The 18,067-nt window shown below is 36.5% G+C and overlaps 1 protein-coding gene across 9 annotated transcripts in view; it reads right to left on the bottom strand.

Moving 5' to 3' along the window:
* The window catches only part of CACNA2D1 (calcium voltage-gated channel auxiliary subunit alpha2delta 1), a 508,655-nt gene that overhangs the window by 400,060 nt on the left and 90,528 nt on the right, over positions 1-18,067 (bottom strand). For all 9 annotated transcript variants that reach the window (XM_043462913.1, XM_043462905.1, XM_043462907.1 and 6 more), the window contains exon 2: positions 389-470. In XM_043462913.1, the coding sequence (XP_043318848.1) occupies positions 389-470 (82 nt within the window). The remainder of the gene's footprint in view (positions 1-388; positions 471-18,067) is intronic.

Below are 18,067 nucleotides of genomic sequence, written 5' to 3'. Positions count from 1 at the left end.
GAAACCACTTTTGAAAACAAAATCTATCCTCGAAGAATGAAGATATGTTCCCACTGAGGATATTCAAAAGAATCCATCACAAGCCTTAAAGTAACCACTACATGTGAGATTCCAATATGCTCTGAAGGATGGAGGAAACAGGACATCCTGATTTGAATTGCAGGAATGAATGTATATCATGTGAACTCATGTAAGCGAGGGTTGTATATAAACACCTCACTAATTATTAGGGATAGTAATAACTAGCAATACATTCTCTCAGACTTTCACTATCATATTCCCATGAAAAAATATGTACTATTTAAAACATAGAAATAAAATTTCTTAGAAAAATTGCACTCACTCAAATTAAAGAAATGATTTGTAAGTTTGAAGGAACTTTACTCACATCGACAAGCTGATTGACTCCACTTGCTGTTTTTGCCAGGGTGACAAGGTCCTCTTGCATCTTATCCACCCATGACTTGATACTGCAGAAATCAGAGGAAAGAATGTTCTATCAAATCTCTGGCTAAGTAAGGTCATAGACTGACATCTGATATGTACAGATTATCCACAGATAATTCTTAAATTACCTTTAAATATTTCTCTTCCCTCCTAGCTCCTATTTTGCCTACACCTCACCAGCCCAGCCCACTTTTAAGTTATAAGACCAATGAACCTGTAAGGACCAACCTCTTAGGATGCTAAAATATCAACAATTCAGAGAAAAATTATAAATATATGCTTAACTTTTATGAAAATTCCATTAAAAATAAGTTAATAAATGGAATATTCTAAACTAAACTTTATCTTTTGGCTTACAAGTCTTCTTAAAGTGAAGTGAAAGTCAGTCAATGTCTGACTCTTGCAACCCCATGGACTGTAGCCTGCCAGGCTCCTCTGGCCATGAAATTCTCCAGGAAAGAATACTGGAGTGGGTAGCTGTTCCGTTCTCCAGGGGATCTTCCCAACCCAGGGATCAAACCCAGGTCTCCCGCATTGCAGGAGAGTCTTTACTATCTAAGCCACCAGGGAAGCTCAAGAATACTGGAGTGGGGAGCCTATCCCTTCTCCAGCAGATCTTCCTGACCCAGGAACTGAAGTGGGGTCTCCTCCACTGCAGGTGGATTCTTTACCAGCTGAGCTACCAGGGAAGCCCAAGTCTTAATATAATACTAAGGGTGTGATAAACGAGTATTTGAAAAATTCAAGAAAATAATAAATATTTTTAAATTTCTTATAATTCCAATGCCCAAGGATAGCCACTCTTAACATTTTGATGCACTCCCCTCCTAGTCTTTTAAAAGCATTTTGTATAGTTGAGCACATATTATATAAAATTCATGTCTTTGATATCAGTCACTTAATAGTCTTCTATGTCATTACAAGTATTTTATAAATACTGCATTTTAATGGCCACCTCATATTCCATTATCTCTAAATCACTTAATATATTTGACCATACTCCTTTTTAGAAAAAGTAAATAAATATATAGCTAGAACATCATCAGCTTTAACCACTAAAAATTTCACTGCAACAAATATCTTAGTACATAAAGCTTAAAAGCTTAGTCCTTAGCTAGACTCAGATTTGGAATTACTGGGTCAAGACTTAAGTTCTAAAGAAATGGTTTTGAGCATTAAAATTATGGCTGAAGGATCCAGTTCAAATCCTTTCCATGTACAGTTGAGCCTTGAACAATGTTGGGGGTTAAAAGTACCAAGCCCCCAGCAGTTGAAAATCTACAAATGTCTTAGAGTCATCCCTCCATGTCCATGGGTTGACATCCACAGATTCAGCTAATGATGGATCATATAGTACTACGCATTTACTGAAAACCAATCTACTATAAGTAGACCCAGAAAGTTTAAACCCATGTTGTTTGAGGGATTGTCCCTCAACATACTATATGTCCCTGTACATACTTTAGATTAATGTAACAGAGATCTTAAAATTGGAGGTATGGATGTCTAGAGATCTTAGAAAAATTCTAAACTGATGGTCCTATTTTTCCCACTATTAGAGATTATCAAATACCACACAATTTTCCCCATTCTAATAAATTAATTTGCAATCCCTTCATATATTTTACTTATTCATCCTCAAGTTGCAAAAAGTGTGTATTCTTTTCTATTCATTCAAATAGAAATAAAACACTAATAAAAACAATAGGAAATAAAGATTTACCAGTATTTTAATTTTAATTTTTCTCTCTCTACATATATGGCATGTGTAGCTATATGTTGCTTATCTCTTCTATTCTTTGGATTTCACTGGCACCAAATGTATTCCCTCCATTTTTTTTTTTTTTTGATTGACAGTGTTTTCTTTCCTTTTTCTTTTGACAGTGTGATCTAGTTTCATTATACTGCAATAGCAAATAATTCATACATTTAAAATGTAACTCTTAGATATGTTCATCTTAGAGTGAAAATAAACTCTCAAATGAATTTATTTATGAAATAGAAACAGACTCACAGACATAGAGAATAGACTTGTGGTTGCAAAGGAGAAAGGGGGGTGGAAGAGGGAAGTATTGAATGTTTGGGATTGGCAGATGTAAACTAGTACATATAGAACAGATAAGCAACAAGGTCCTACTGTAAAGCACAAGGAACTATATTCAACATCCTGTGATAAATCAAAATGAAAGACTATGAAAAAGAATATACATATATATGTGTGTGTATATATATAAATATATATGTATGTATATGTGTGTGTGTGTGTGTGTATATATATATATGCTTCCCTGGTGGCTTAGCTGGTAAAGAATCTACCTGCAATGTGGGAGACCAAGGTTCAATCCCTGAGTTGGGAAGATCCCCTGGAGAAGGGAATAGCTACCGACTCTAGTATTCTTATATCCTGGAGTATTCCATGGACTGTGTAGTCCATGGGGTCCAAAGAGTTGGACACGACTGAGCAACTTTCACTTTTCATATATTTTTATACACACACACACACACACACACACATATGTATAACTGAGTCACTTTGCTATACACCAGAAATTAACACAACACTGTAAATCAACTATATTACAATTAAAAAAAAAAACATTTTTTTAAAGGTAACTCTTCTATCAGTAAACTAATTCAAGGACTGAAACTGGTCTGCCCACAATAGCACTGACTCTGTCCAGTCAGCATTCACACCAAACTGAGCCCGCCCCCTCCTGACTACTGGCCTTCTCAATGGAATGACAAGGCGCATGGCTTTGAAAATGTCTAAGAGCAGATATCATCTCTGCTGATTCCACCAGGAAACTCTAAACATACGGATTCTTTAAAATGCTAGAGAATGAGCTCATCAGTGGATTGACTCTGTGGAATAACAATAGTCCTGGTCCCTGTCCCTATTCTCCAGAAGTTTGTGAGTGGCTCTCAAACATTTCAGAAAAATTTCCCCTGAGGAAAATCACATTATTCATGATTAGTATCTAAAAGGCACTTATGCACATTTTCACTTAGGAAATAGAGCGATGAAGAGTAACACTGAACCACTGTCTTGCTCTGACTGACCAACAATCTGAATCTAAAATGGCAGGTAGCTATACCACCTCTATCAAGGGAACTGGTTCTCGTTATTTCAAAGCCCAGCCATGTTCACCGGTTTCACTGCCCTAATTTCCACTCCTCCTAAAATGAAGTAGAAAATTGTTGTTTTGAAAATACACTTTGTATTTCACAAGCGGAAATCACAGGAATTTAACTTAACATGCATGTCTTCTTAGACAAAAATTTCGACAGAACTACAAGGTCATCAACTTTTTTCAGCTAATTTTGAATGGAACATATTAAAACTTAAATATAGGAGTCTAGCTTCTACACGGGAAAGGGATTTAAATTAGGTATATACAGGAGAACATATAAAAGGATAATGAGCTGATTAACTAAAGAGGAACAAAAAAAATTAAAAATCAATCATGAAAAGGATGGAATGCCTTAGAGGAAAACACAGAGGTTTGATTTACATGTGAAACAAAATAGGGTAAATGAAACACATAAAAACAAGGGGTACTTTTCACACAAATGAAAATAAGAAAGAATATTTATTGAATTGTGCTATATGAGTATGATTTTAAAGAAATAAGAAATAAAAGAAATAAGAAAAAGAAAGAAAGAAATGGAAAAAGGGTGTAAGATTAAGAAAAATTTATAGTACCATTAAAATAAATGATGCACGCCACATTATTAGAATAACAATATACTTTGCACTACTTACAAGCTGGTATATATATATTTGAAAATATTATAAATGCTAATAATTCTTACTACTCTATTAAGTAAGTATAAATGTAATCCACTTTTACATCAAGAACAAAAAATTACAGGAGGGGATGGGTAGGAGAAAAAAACATGGATATCATCTTCTAAATTCAGAGAAACTATTTCATTTCTCCAAGCAATTACTGAACAAGTCCTAAAACCCAGAGAAAATGAATCACCTCTTCTCAAATGTAATTCCCAACTTTGACAAATAGTGTTCCCAGCAAAAAAAGAAAAAAAACATAGTAAGAAGTGTTATACAAGTCTTCAGCCGGGAAACTGAGAGACAAAGACTATATATGTGAAAAACTTGACTCTAGAATTCTGATTTATGCTAAACTGATCCAAAATGTGCTTTCTCTCCTGACACCTGAGTCTACTGTCACTGCCAGTGTTCACTGGGGTGAACCTGTTTTGGCTGAAAAGTAATTCAGGACCCGTCCGGTCTTCTCCGTCCCACTGACAAGCTGTCAAGAACATTTTATAGGGGCAAAGATTATTTTTTATAGACATAAGGTGTTACCTGACTTTTCTAAAATGTATAGGCACTTTGCTTTTCAAACCTGGAATTAGAAAATAAGAATGGCTAGGATATAAGCGAAGATTTCATTGATCACAAGGGAAAATATTCACATGGGCAAATTCTCTGTCAGTCTTTCTCTTTCTAGGTAAACTGTCAAGCACATATGTATAATCACCAGGTCTCCCGCATTTCAGGCGGATTCTTTACCAGCTGAGCCAAAACGAAAGCCCAAGAATACTGGAGTGGGTAGACTAACCCTTCTCCAGCAGATCTTCCTGACCCAGAAATCAAACTGCGGTCTCCTGAATTGCAGGCAGATTCTTTACCAACTGAGCTACCAGGGAAGCCTTGTGTAATCACTGCTGCTGCTGCTAAGTCGCTTCAGTCGTGTCCGACTCTGTGCGACCCCACAGACGGCAGCCCACCAGGCTCCCCTATCCCTGGGATTCTCCAGGCAAGAACACTGGAGTGGGTTGCCATTTCCTTCTCCAATGCATGAAAGTGAAAAATGAAAGTGAAGCCGCTCAGTCGTGTCTGACTCTTAGGGATCATGGACTGCAGCCTACCAGGCTCCTCCGTCCATGGGATTTTCCAGGCAAGAGTACTGGAGTGGGCTGCCATTGCCTTCTCCGTGTATAATCACTAAGCACTATTAAATGTCTCTATAGAGAAAGCTACAGAGGACACAGCCTTTTAAGATGATAAGAAACTAACATAGCACTCCATGAGGAAGAATGTGTTGTTTCTTCTCTGTCCGCCCATATAACACAGCACTGTTGGAAAAGATACTAAAACCTGAAGGGGTAGAAATGAAAGATCCGTGTCTTACTTCCTGGTTGAGCTTTAAACTGAGTCTGACAGGAAAGAGGCAGAAGAGAAAAAGAATAAGGTGATGTAGGGGAGGAAAAAGTATCTTTTTCTTCTACCTCTCTAAACTCTTGGCTGAGAACCTTGTAACAAAAGACAGATTAATAAGCGAAATGCATGCCAATTTATCTAATTTAAGTTTTATATGACACAAGAGCCTATTATAAGGAAAAGAAGATCCCCTCAAAAAAATAGTTAAGCCTAATCAAAAAATGGTTAAGCACAATATCTTTATGCTAGATTTGATGAAAAGCAGAAAGATATGATGGGGATTTCCCTGGCGGTCTAATAAGGATTCTGCACTTTCACTGCCTAGGGTCCGGGTTCAATGATATGCCATGTGGGAAACTAGAGTCTACATAGCAGTGTGGCCAAAAAATTAATTTAATAAGAAAAAGATACGCTGGGACAAAGAATATCAGCTAAGTACAGTAAACTGGAGTAAACAACACATCTCTGTTTCTGCCCCACATCTTAAAAGATAAGGATGCCCTTTTCCTCCGTGTACAGGGAAGACAGTGATCACCAGAGAGGAAGGTCAGGAGGTCCTTCCCAAGCACACCACATCCCAAACACCTTCCGCCTAAAATACTATACTCAATCCCATCAGTACAATATGAGATTCCCTTAAAGTTTATCAGACAGTTGTGTGGCAGGGTGGATAGAGGAGGCTTTCTGCACTAGCTACTTAAACTATGATATGAAATACAAGTTGAATTTGATAAAATCGAGAAGGGAAGGAAGTAACAACAAAGGCAGAGGCAATGTAAAACATGGCCTAGTCAGCAACCACAAGCAGCCTGTATAGCCAGAGTCCAAGGCTGGCTCAACAAATTATGGAAAGGAGGCAGGAATGGTACGGGGAAGAAATTCAAGCAAATAGTTGCCAGACCCAGGGTCTCTAATTACATTCTAAAGCATTTAAACTCTATCCTCAAACTAATGGAGAGATGATGGAAAATGTGAAGTTAGCAAGTAACAAGATCAACTAAGTATATAATGACATTATCAAATAATTCCTGTGACAGCCGAGTGGATGGTAGCTTAAAGAGAAAACAAAAAGCGAGGAGGGGAGGTCAAGACAAAACATAAGAAATGAGTATTAAAAACAGCTCAGTATTAGTGAGAGTAGTGAAGGAAACAAAATGAAGACCAAGTAGGGACTTTCCTGGTCTGGCAGCTAGGGACACGGCACTTCCACTGCTGGGGGCACAGGCTCAATCCCTGGTCAGGGAACTCAGATCCTACATGCCAAGCCAAGCCATGCCATAGGAGTGTCCAAAAATAGAGAGAGAGAAAGTAGAAGAAACCAGCTCAACAAAATTCTGAAGGATGACCAACAGGATTTCAAGTCTTACTTGATTTAAATAGTGAATGCAGTTGAGTAATTTCTCAGCTAGACAATGATAGTACAAGAGGAAGAACAAGTTAGAGGAATATTGATGAGTTCGTTGCTCCTGGTTGAAGTAGAGATATTTTTGAGATTGATGTATAGAAACTCAGAGGCAACTGAATATACATAGATTTGAAGCTCTCAGAAGTTTCCGTAGAATTGAAAGATCTGGTTGTCACAAAGGACAAAGGTAAACTAATGCATGATTCCCATAGGAGAGGTTTAGAGGGGGGAAAAAAACACACGGTAGCTAGAACTCTGTAAATAACACTAAAAGAGGAGACAGCAATCCAAGTGGTGGCAAGAGAGAAGGGAATCCAAGAACAACGGTATCAAAAAAGTCAGGGAATGCAAGACTTTCCAAAGAGAGTTACCAAATAAGATGAGAGAAATTTATCACTCTTACATGAGAGGAGAGAGAGAGAACAGTGTGGAACCGAGGCATAAATGGAGAGCAAGGAGTTCAGTGCTCCTTTTTGTTAGCTTTTCAGACATGCCACACTGCACGTGGGATCTCAGTTCACTGATCAAGGATCGAACCAATGTCCTCTGCATTGGGACACAGAGTCTTAATCACTAGATTGCCACAAAAGCCCTTTCTTTTTGTTTTTTAATCAGAGAGACAAAGACATGGTTTCAAGCAAAACGAGAAGGCAAGGAGAAAAGGAGACATCAGAGAGAGATTTCAGGAGAGAACATGTAACTTACTGACAAGACAAGGTTTCAAAAGACTCCAAATTCATTCAGCTTTTTCTTGCTCACCCCCTATATTCCACATATGATGAGATGGCAGATGAGTGAAGAGATAAGCAGAACACAGGAGAAACTTAATCCATGGCTAGAAGGCGGGTTACTTCTTCCATGGAGACTGAAGGGAAAATGTAAAAGGTTTTAAGTAAATGGAAATAACTGTAATAACTAGGGGAGAAAAAAAAAACTAGAGACAAGTTCTATTTTTTTCTTTTTAATAAAAGAAACAGAGACACAGTCCTCTGTTCAGAGAGAGGCAGGGGGTTTTAAGGTAGGGTAGTTTAAAAGTTGCAGGTTTAAAAAGAACACTAGCCCAGGCTGGATGCAGGAGACAAGTGCTCGGGCCTGGTGCACTGGGAAGACCCAGAGGAATCGGGTGGAGAGGGAGGTGGGAGGGGGGATCCGGATGGGGAATACATGTAAATCCATGGCTGATTCATGTCAATGTATGACAAAACCCACTACAATATTGTAAAGTAATTAGCCTCCAACTAATAAAAATCAATGAAAAAATAAATAAATTTTAAAAAAAGAAAGAAAAAAAATAAAATAAAAAGAACAATAGCTGGAGATTAAGGACAGTCATACTGGAGGTCATCAGTTTTTAGCGGTACTAACCAGCTTAACTGTGAATTTTTCTACCAGTACTAAGCTAAAGAGGGCAAGATGGGAGAAAAAAAGGCATTTAGATGACTATGCAGCAGATACCAGCAGATGGGGGAACAAAGGACTAGGAAAAGCAAATTGAAGGACCTGAAAATTTTAAGATCTCTACTAATTCTAAGTAACAAAGACCACTCACCAAAAATAGTCATTAAAATGTTACAGTATTATATTCATATACAATGCTTATTTTCTTAAACACTTTTCTTATGGAACCAAAAATGCTATTACAAAATTTCTGGGAAAATGTGAAAATACTACATTACCAAATTTCAAATTTCTCATCATTTGGGACATTTTTAGACTAATAATCTCATAATATATTATGTTGGAAGACTAAATGAAGAAAGTGGCCTGAACACATATCTCACTTTAAGTCACTTGAAACAACATATAATTTCTAAAAGAAAAAATTCTTACAATTACTGAAATAAAACAGATTGCTCTCAGAAAGCTTAAGTTTGCTTGAAAATCTTTCTCTTAGAAATAAATACATATTACAATATCTGAGCAGTTCAAAAAAAGTTGAATCAATGTATATCTGGTTATATAGATACAACAGAACTTGACTAATAGGTATAGTGTTTCCATGAATGCATGGGATTTTTCAAATTGTGATGTCAGGAACACATTTACTCTACTTAGAAATGTAATCGTGGCTTCAAGCTTTAAGTGGTAACAAAGGCTTCAAGGTTACAAGGATAGGACTAGAGCATGATCCAATCAGGAGAGTGAGAATGCATATTCATAGAGGAAAATGGTGAGAAGTTCCAGAGACTGGGTATATAGTCAACCATAGAATGTAACACAACTACTTTCCATCTCTCTGCTACCCCTGTCTCCCAATTTTCCAGTGCTTTTTGAAACCCTGTGTTTTTCAAGCTTCTACAACTATAAAAAGTTAAAATCTCATGACTTCAATTACCACCTTTACATACGTAATTTGAGCTTCAGTTCTGTCTTAACTATTTGCCAGATTACACCCTTTTGATTTTCCACCATTCTTTTCCAAAAATCTATAAAACTGAACTCAAAATCTTTCCTCCCAATAGCACTAATCTTCTCATGTTCCTTCTACTTGTTGACCAACCACATCCTCAGTCATCCATGTCCCTGCCATCAATTTCATCATCATATCCCTTCTTCAATCAATCCTTTGTATCTCAGTGTTTTTCCAACACACACTTGATAGCTAAATGCAGAGATCTTATTTTCTGCCAAAATTCTTGCCTAAGTATTTAACATTCTCTCTCAGTCGTCAGAAAAACAGTGCTTACGTTTCTTTGAAATTTAACTGTCCAGCCTTCTAGCTTCTGCTTTTCTAAGCCATTTTACTTCACCAACCTCCCACATTTCCATGTGTGTAGACTGTCCTTTTTCACATTCTGCTTTTACTCTATAACTTCTCCCTGAAATTAAGCCTCTACCTTCATTGTGAATAAATTTCACAAATACTTTAATATCACCTTTCACAAACTCCCAAACTAAAAATCTGCTTTGTGCTTCTTTTTCTGTAGACTTTCATGATTAGATGGATATACTCTTATTCTCATTTGTCACTCAGTCAATATTATACTGCCTTGCATATAGCAGGCACACATTTATTTATTGAAATGAAATGTAATGTTTTTTAAAATGTACAATTATCTTTACTTAATGCATAGAGTAAGTGATTTATTTACTAAATTCCCTCTTCTCTCCAAAATTCACATGAGAAAAACATAATCTGCTGAATCCATGTTTCTATAAATAGCACCCACTTTTCAACAAGTAGAATTTTAAAATATGACTTAACAGTTTAAATAAATTTTTTTAAAATCTCTAACATGCATATACCTTATAATCCTAAATCTTTCAACTGGATATTAAATTTCATCAGAAAAAAATTGTCTTGTAATCCTTCTCTAACTCTACAATAACTCATTACAAAATCAAATACCAGTATATGCTTCCAATTGTTTTATGATGTCTGCAGATCCAATGTAATTTGGAGAGATTGCTAAAAATTGAGGCAAATATTTTATTGAATAGTTGAGATAATCTTTTATATCCTCTACTTCACTGTATTGTATACAAACAGCCCAAATTCTGAAGGCAAATAATATAATCAAGATTTCTTGCTAAATCTGAGAAAAAAATACTAGTCATGCAATTAATATTGTTCCTTTTGAGATGATATTTGCCTGTCAGATGGCTTTCAAAAGAGTATTGCATAGTTCAGAAAACTTTATTTAAAAAAAAAGAGAGAGAGATGGTAATTCATTTCATTTTGCATGCATTTGAGGAACATCAAATTCAGAACAGCACAAATTACACCCTGCTCCATCTATTGTAAAGTGTAGCAGTTGAGTACAAAGTGTCAAGTTTGTATAGTTATCTGTTTAATTGTTTTAAATGCTACAGAGAGAATTTGCCTTTTTACTGGTTGGAATAATAGAGCCAAACTGATAGCTAAAAAATGTTGTAACAGGTCCTACAGAGACTGATTGTCTTCCTTCCTACACTCACATAGTAAGTCCTCAGTTAAAAAAGAATGTGTGAACTTCCTGCTATTCGTAATAGAGTATTGAAACAGACATCTTTTTCCTACATCCATCTTGCATTATCCCACCAGTAATTATAGAGAGGAGAGCAGAAAAGGAAGATATTGGTGTGTATATGTCAATCTCAAGCTCCCACTTTATCCCCCCTCCCCACCCCCACTTCCCCCTCAGTGACCAGAAGTTTGTCTTCTACAAAAGAACCTACTGAAGAGCCAGGAACTCTGCTCAATACTCTGTATGATCTAAACGGGAAAAGAATCGTTAAAGAAGTGGATCCATGTATATGTATAGCTGATTCACTTTGCTGTACAGCAAAAACTGCAACATTGTAAATCAACTCTACTCCAATAAAAATTAATCTTTAAAAATATTTTTCAGTTATTGGAGATACACAGAAAATAAATGCAAAAAGAAGAGGGCTGGAACAGTATGAGACTGAGAGGAAGAAGAGGAACAGAAGAGTGAGAAGCCCATGCCCTCTGGGGTCCTTGTCCTAAGGCAATTCTCAGCCTACGCTAAAATTTTTAAGAAATAATTTTATTTTTAACCCAAGGAAATCAGAAACAATTCTGCCCTGTGGGCCTGGGAAAATATAAAAATATCACAAGGTCTAATAAACTGACTGTTTCAATTGTGTTGATATATAGCTTATTCATAAATTTTAAGTAATAAGACCATATATTTCAAAACTGTTCCACTTGCTATAAATATCCCACCAATGCCAAACTTCTCCCAGTTTTGTTATATAATAAACCACCCACAATGTTCTCATAGTTGGATAAAAAATAACACAAGTAAGCCTAAGATTTAAATAGCCTACACATACTATTTTATTAAATATGCATTTCTTATAACATGGATAACTGTATTATGAAATACTATGTGTGTATGTGTGTGTGAAAGGAACATGTGGTATCTACATTTAACATAAAATTGCTTGTGAGATGCATGTCATGATAGGAACCTTAGTTCCTGAAATTATCCTCTATTTAAACCATTTTCAATAACACTGCTGCTCTGTTTTTAGAAAGCTGTTTAGACTTGTGAAATGTCTTACTATTTCATTTTTGTCTAGAGTCAATCCTGAAAGAAATGCAGAGAAGGATGTGATCATGCTAATCAGAGTGGAAAACTAAAGTACTTGAGAGTAGAAGCAAAAAGGTTTTACCAGTAAAAACGGATTCTTATGCTGTTGTGTTCCTCTGCCTTCATTTCTGTTTGCTTTTCGCTGTCGTGTGTGTGTGTGTGTGTGTGTGTGTGTGTGTGTTTAATCTGCTTTACAAATATATATACTCATATACACTCATAATTCTCAAAGACCAAAGATTCTTCATGAGATCTTCCTTTCCCACCATCCTGGATTGATTTTTGTTCTATCCCAGTGTTTTCATTGTTTCTTTATTTAGTTAATATTTTTGCCTCAGCTGCAGCAATGTGCTGCCAGCTTCCAAGACAACAAATAAGCAATACACTTCAGGGTTGATGTTAGTGTAGTTCCCTGGATTAGCCAGAGGGAAGAGGGTTCTCATACAAGGGATTTGCTCCCTGGAGAGCTTTGTTTTTTATGCTTCCACATCACCCTTAGTTACAACCTGCGGCATTGTCCCTCCAGCCTGGTGTCAAGGGAGCTGTCCCAAATGGCCACACAATCTGCTGCTGGTGTTTCTATGAACCAAATGAGCTGAATTTCTAGTTGCACATTACAAAACCTCCGTTCACTTTCTTGAGGATCTTCTCTTTCATTGTTTATCTATATTTTTTCTTAGGGATTGCAGATAGTTCACAAATTTTATTTTAGCTTAATTCAGGCATGTAAAGATTATTTAATGTCATAATCAAATTATCCTCACTTCCTTTCTTCTCTGAATTATTTACTGCACATCCACAATATTTCCAATAGTGCAAAATCCTTAAATATTTATTATGTTCGGATTCTGACTTAAACAGCCCATCTACTTCCCTTCATAGATCAGTATTTGAAGAGAGGCCAGTTTAAGAGTTTCACAAACATGTCAGTTTTGTCATGTTATTTAATCATATTTTCCACTAGCCTCAAATGACCTCTCTTAAGTCTCTTCAGTGCCTGTAAATCATTTTTCAAGTTGATACTTCAGTTCCTTCTTCTGGGCAAGTCCTCAAGCCCTCAGAAATTTTCTTTCTTTCCAAGTTCCTAAAAATAGACATAGCCTGGCCTACAATACATCATACACACTGATATACTGTCCTACATTAGTATTATTTTTCCCCAACAATGCTTGATTTCCCTGAGTGGCTGGGCCACAGCTTCTAGTTCTGTATTCAGAGAATATCTAGCACATTTCTGAACAGACAGTAAATGCTCAGTAGACAACAGACAACATCTATCACACACCCATGTGCCAACAGCTGTTCTGAACACATTATGTGAACAAATTCTCTAATTCTCACAAAAATTCTATGAGGCAGATACTATTACAAATCACACTTCACAGATAAGGAAACTGAAGCATAGGAGGTTATATTACTTGTCCATGGTCACAGAATTAGTAAGGGACAGAGCTGAGCAATTTACCCTTAGAAGCCAATAGTCTACTATCTTAATAAATGCTAATTGATGTCATTTGAAACATGGCTTGTTCTCATCTCTTATCTCACCAGATAGCAGTCTCTAATTCTCCTCTCATCCTAACTTACAAAAGTCTTATGTTTTCACTTTTACAGACTTTCATAGGCCTAGGTTCTAAGTGTACTTCATTGATATAAATAGAGGAAATAACAATTACCAAAGTTTTATTTACATACAGTAAGAAAAGAATTATAGTTAGAAAGTAACAATTTGAAAACTATAACAGAAAACCCAGACATCTTCCTAAAAAGAAATGCGTGACTATTTATGTAACAATTTTTTCTCAAATTAAGTTTGATCCAGATTATCAAATAAACAAGCATTAGTTGTTGTATTTACAAAACCATGAATTTTGCTGCTTTCATTAACATAACATCATGGCTCCTCAGCATTAGGTACATACACAGACTCTCGCATTATACACAACACGCACAAAGATTTGACATGGAGCAGTAGGTCAGATGTAGAGTCAGCCCTGATGTGTTTTTAAATATAAAATATTCTAGAAGCAACATTACATCCTTCAACTATGAATGGAAAATAAGACTCTCCCAGCTGGCCTTCACTGTGTTCATACTGCAAGTTCAGATTGCAAACAAATGCAAGAACACAGAAGTCTGTGCCCAGACCAACTTGTATGATTCCTCATTTAAAGACAGCTCATAGTGTAATTTGTCTGATAGCTATTTCAGGAAAAAGTTAATTTATCAATCAAAAAGATTTTCATGCAAATTTATTTATTAATGCACAAATTAGAAAAACAAGAATTTTCTTTCTGAAGACCATCAGAAGGAACATTTTAAAAGTAGCCCATTGGTAACATTTTTATTCCTGAATATTTAAGCACAGGATTCTAGAAAAATTGTTTTTCAAATGTGAAATAGTACATATCTTCCCAGCTCAGAAAATACACTACAATTTAATTGCTTTCAACCTTTTTGTCCTCACAGACATGTGGTTCTCTTTGACCCTCTCTGCCTGAGCAGTATGTTCACTGCCTTGGCACTCATCTCTGATGGTCTGAGAGCACCAAATATTCCAAGTAGAAAATTGCTTCTTGAGTAGAGATTACAACCAGTTGTCCTTCCTGATCTGAGCTCAATAGAAACACAAAGTTGAACTACTTTTTTTAATCAAATAGGTTTTCTTCCATTAACGTAGTGAAATTAACGACGCGAACTGCATTTAAGAATGAATTTATGCTTATTGAACAGTAAAAGAATTACAACTTTTGGCACTATCAAATAACTCCTTCTAAAGACTGTCAACCATGGGTGAAAATTTTATATCTATGTCAAAGACTACAGGAAAAGAAATCATTTTCAGTCCCTTGGTCACAATTTGAACACTATTCAAATAATTAATTTTCCAAATTATGTCATAATTACTATTGTTTAATCAACGACATTGTAAGATTATGACCTTTGATGCAGTATATGTGGAAAGATGGGTCAAAATCTAGGCAATTAAATAGAAAAAATATCAAAGAGGAAGAAGTTTGCACTTTATATAATGAAATCCAATTGAAGCTTCTTTGTCATGCATTTAGTAAGTTTTAAAAACATCGTATGGAGTTCCCTGGGGATGCAGTGGTTAGGGTTTGGCACTGCCGTGGCCCCAGTGTGATCCCCTGTAGCAAGGAACCAAGATCCTGTAAGCCGTGCAGTGAGGACAAAATACATTTGAAAATGAATGAAAGCCAAGAAAAGAAAAAAAAAAAAACACTGTAAAGCATGATTTATGTATGAATACTTAGAAGTCCAATTTAAATACAAACTAAAAAAATATTTCTAGTTAAAATCAATCTTTATTATCAGATAATTCACAATTATTAACAAAAAATTTTAAAAATCAAAGTCTGAGGCATATTTTCCTTTATCATACAGTGAACAAGATGGTTACTTGAATTTAAATTATTTCTATACATATAAACACTTTAAAATACAATGGTTAATCTCTTCAAAGTCTCATCTGTGCTGATGTTTGTATCTTCCAGGGCTTTCCTGGAAGAATCTGCCTGCAATTTGGAAGACCTGGGTTCAATCCCTGGGTCGGGATGATCCCCTGCAGAAGGGACTGCCTACCTATTCCAGTATTCTTGCCTGGAGAATTCCATGGACAGAGGAGCCTGTTGGGCTACACTTTGGGGTTGCAAAGAGTAAGACACAACTGAGCAATGAATACTCACTTTCACTTTATATCTTCCACATTTGAAATACTGAAGGGAAGATGAGAAACTGATCTCATTCAGTCATTTTAGAAACAGGGAGGAAAGAAGTATTTCATAAGCCCTCACGCAAAGAGGTAACTTTGGCTCCAGAGGTCTACAGTAAGATGGCATGTCCATGGAACTCATCATCTTCATGAAACAGGAAGGAATCACAAAGCAGCCAGCAGCATGAATTAAAAATCAACATTCCTTTTGGAATGTTGCAGAAGCTGTTGCAGGCTTCTAATTTTTTTCATTAATAGTTACTCTGTTAGTGTTCCTCAAGCTCCATTTAGACACCTCAATGTGGATTTCAACAAGCAGCTTTGAAACAGACCACCCTGTACTGTAATACAAAAATCTAAAGATTTCTGAAGCCAGATCTGTGAATCATATGTGACTCAGCAGCCTCCCACAGGCCTGACATCCCGTATATTTTCCCAGAAAATGTTCCTTCTGTAAAAGAGAGGCTGAATGGACTCCCTTATTACTATTCAGAAAACACAAAGGAATTTGAGCTCCGGCGCTCCATTAGAATTCACAGTACCACTTTTAGGTCACTGTAGTATAGAGGGAAAAAAAGGAAAAAAGAAAAAGCCCATTGCCACATCTCTTGCTATCTAGAGAAATGTCTTTTCAACTATTCATATTATATTGCCCTCAAGTTCCAGATCATGCTCTCTTATCTCTTGATCACATCAGGGGAAGAGTAACCTCATAGGCATTTATACCACCTTTGAACATCTTGCAACTAAATCTTTAACTCGTTATTTTTCTATTTAATGCAGATAATAAACATTATTTCAGTTCTAAAAACTGCAGAATAATACACCTCAGGCTTGCAGTCCAGTTTCCTAACTTAATGGATGATTTTCGTATCATTTCTGATAAAAAATGATCATGTCAATTCACCCAAATACTTCCCAAAAACAATAAGCAGGTGTTCATTATTGTAAGTCCCCTACATACTACGGACAAGTTCTCTTCCGAGAGCCTGTTCATAAGTCCAATTTGTTCCTATGTCTAACAAACTTAGCCTAAGGAACCCAACTAACACAATTGGTGATATAGTACTGTACTGTAAAAGATTTATAGTACTTTTGACACAAATAACACATAAAACCAACAAAAAATTAAACATCTTTATCTTACAGTATAGTACCTTGAAAATTACAGTAGTTCAGTGCAGCTGGCATACAGAGGCTGGCTCTGAGTGAACAGACAAGAAGAATTACTGAATGGAGGAGAGAGAGGAGATGGGAGATGGTAGAGCTTAAGAATCATCAGCAACAGGAGACAACAGGCAAGGTGCAACTTCACTTACGGCTGATGTTGATGGCACAGGTTCCCTGCAATTCAATTCTATCTACCGTCTTGAAAAATGTGATCCAGTGATGCATGAGCAGTAGCTCTTTTTTTCTCATCATACATAACACAGTAGCACTGGACTGCATTCTGAATAACCGCTGCAACCTTCATACCATTCTAAATTCAGGGCCTGTGACTCAAAAACCAACAGTGCCTCCTCAACTAAAGAAAATCCCTTTACCATTTCCTGTGTCGTGAATCTCTTCAGTTACTTCTTCTTCCTCTTGCCTCTCTTCATCCTTTCTCTGGGCCTCCAATTCCATCAGGTTAGTAAGCTCCTTGTGGTGCAGAACAAGGATTTCCACAAAGTCATCCACTTGCAGATCTAACTCCAGCTTCTCACTGAGCTTCATTAAGTTGCTGAAGACCTCTCTGAACTATTCATCTAACTTCTCAAATTCACAAAAATCATGAACAAAGTGCAGGCAAAGGTTCCAAATCCCATTCTTGGTGACAGCCAAAACCACATGCCGTGCAAAGTCAATATGTTTTATGGCTCTGTAGATGTAATAATCCTTCCAAAATTGTCACTAGGTTGTTCATGATTCATCACTTGCCTTTACCACCTAACAAAAAACTGTAATGTAAACAGTATTTCTTGAAAGTCACTATAACTCCCTGGTCCACTGGTTGAACAAGCACAGTAGTGTTCAGTGGTAGATGCACTACTTTGATGTTGGGATGAAAGTTGTGCATGAATGGGGGGTGGCCCAGGGCACTGTTGAGTAGCAAAAGAATGTCGAATGGGACATCCTTCTCCAAGCAGGATTTCTCTACATCTGGGATAAAGCAATGGGAAAACCACTCCTGGAAAATGGCCTGTGTAACCCATGTTTGGGGGCTTACTCTTCCACAAAAGAGGAGGAGAGCCCTTGGCTATGTTTTTAAGGGC

Source organism: Cervus canadensis, chromosome 3 (assembly GCF_019320065.1).
Source record: "Cervus canadensis isolate Bull #8, Minnesota chromosome 3, ASM1932006v1, whole genome shotgun sequence".
Lineage (NCBI taxonomy): Eukaryota > Metazoa > Chordata > Mammalia > Artiodactyla > Cervidae > Cervus > Cervus canadensis.
Note: the sequence above shows the minus strand (reverse complement) of the source record. Positions and strands in the feature narration are given on the sequence as shown.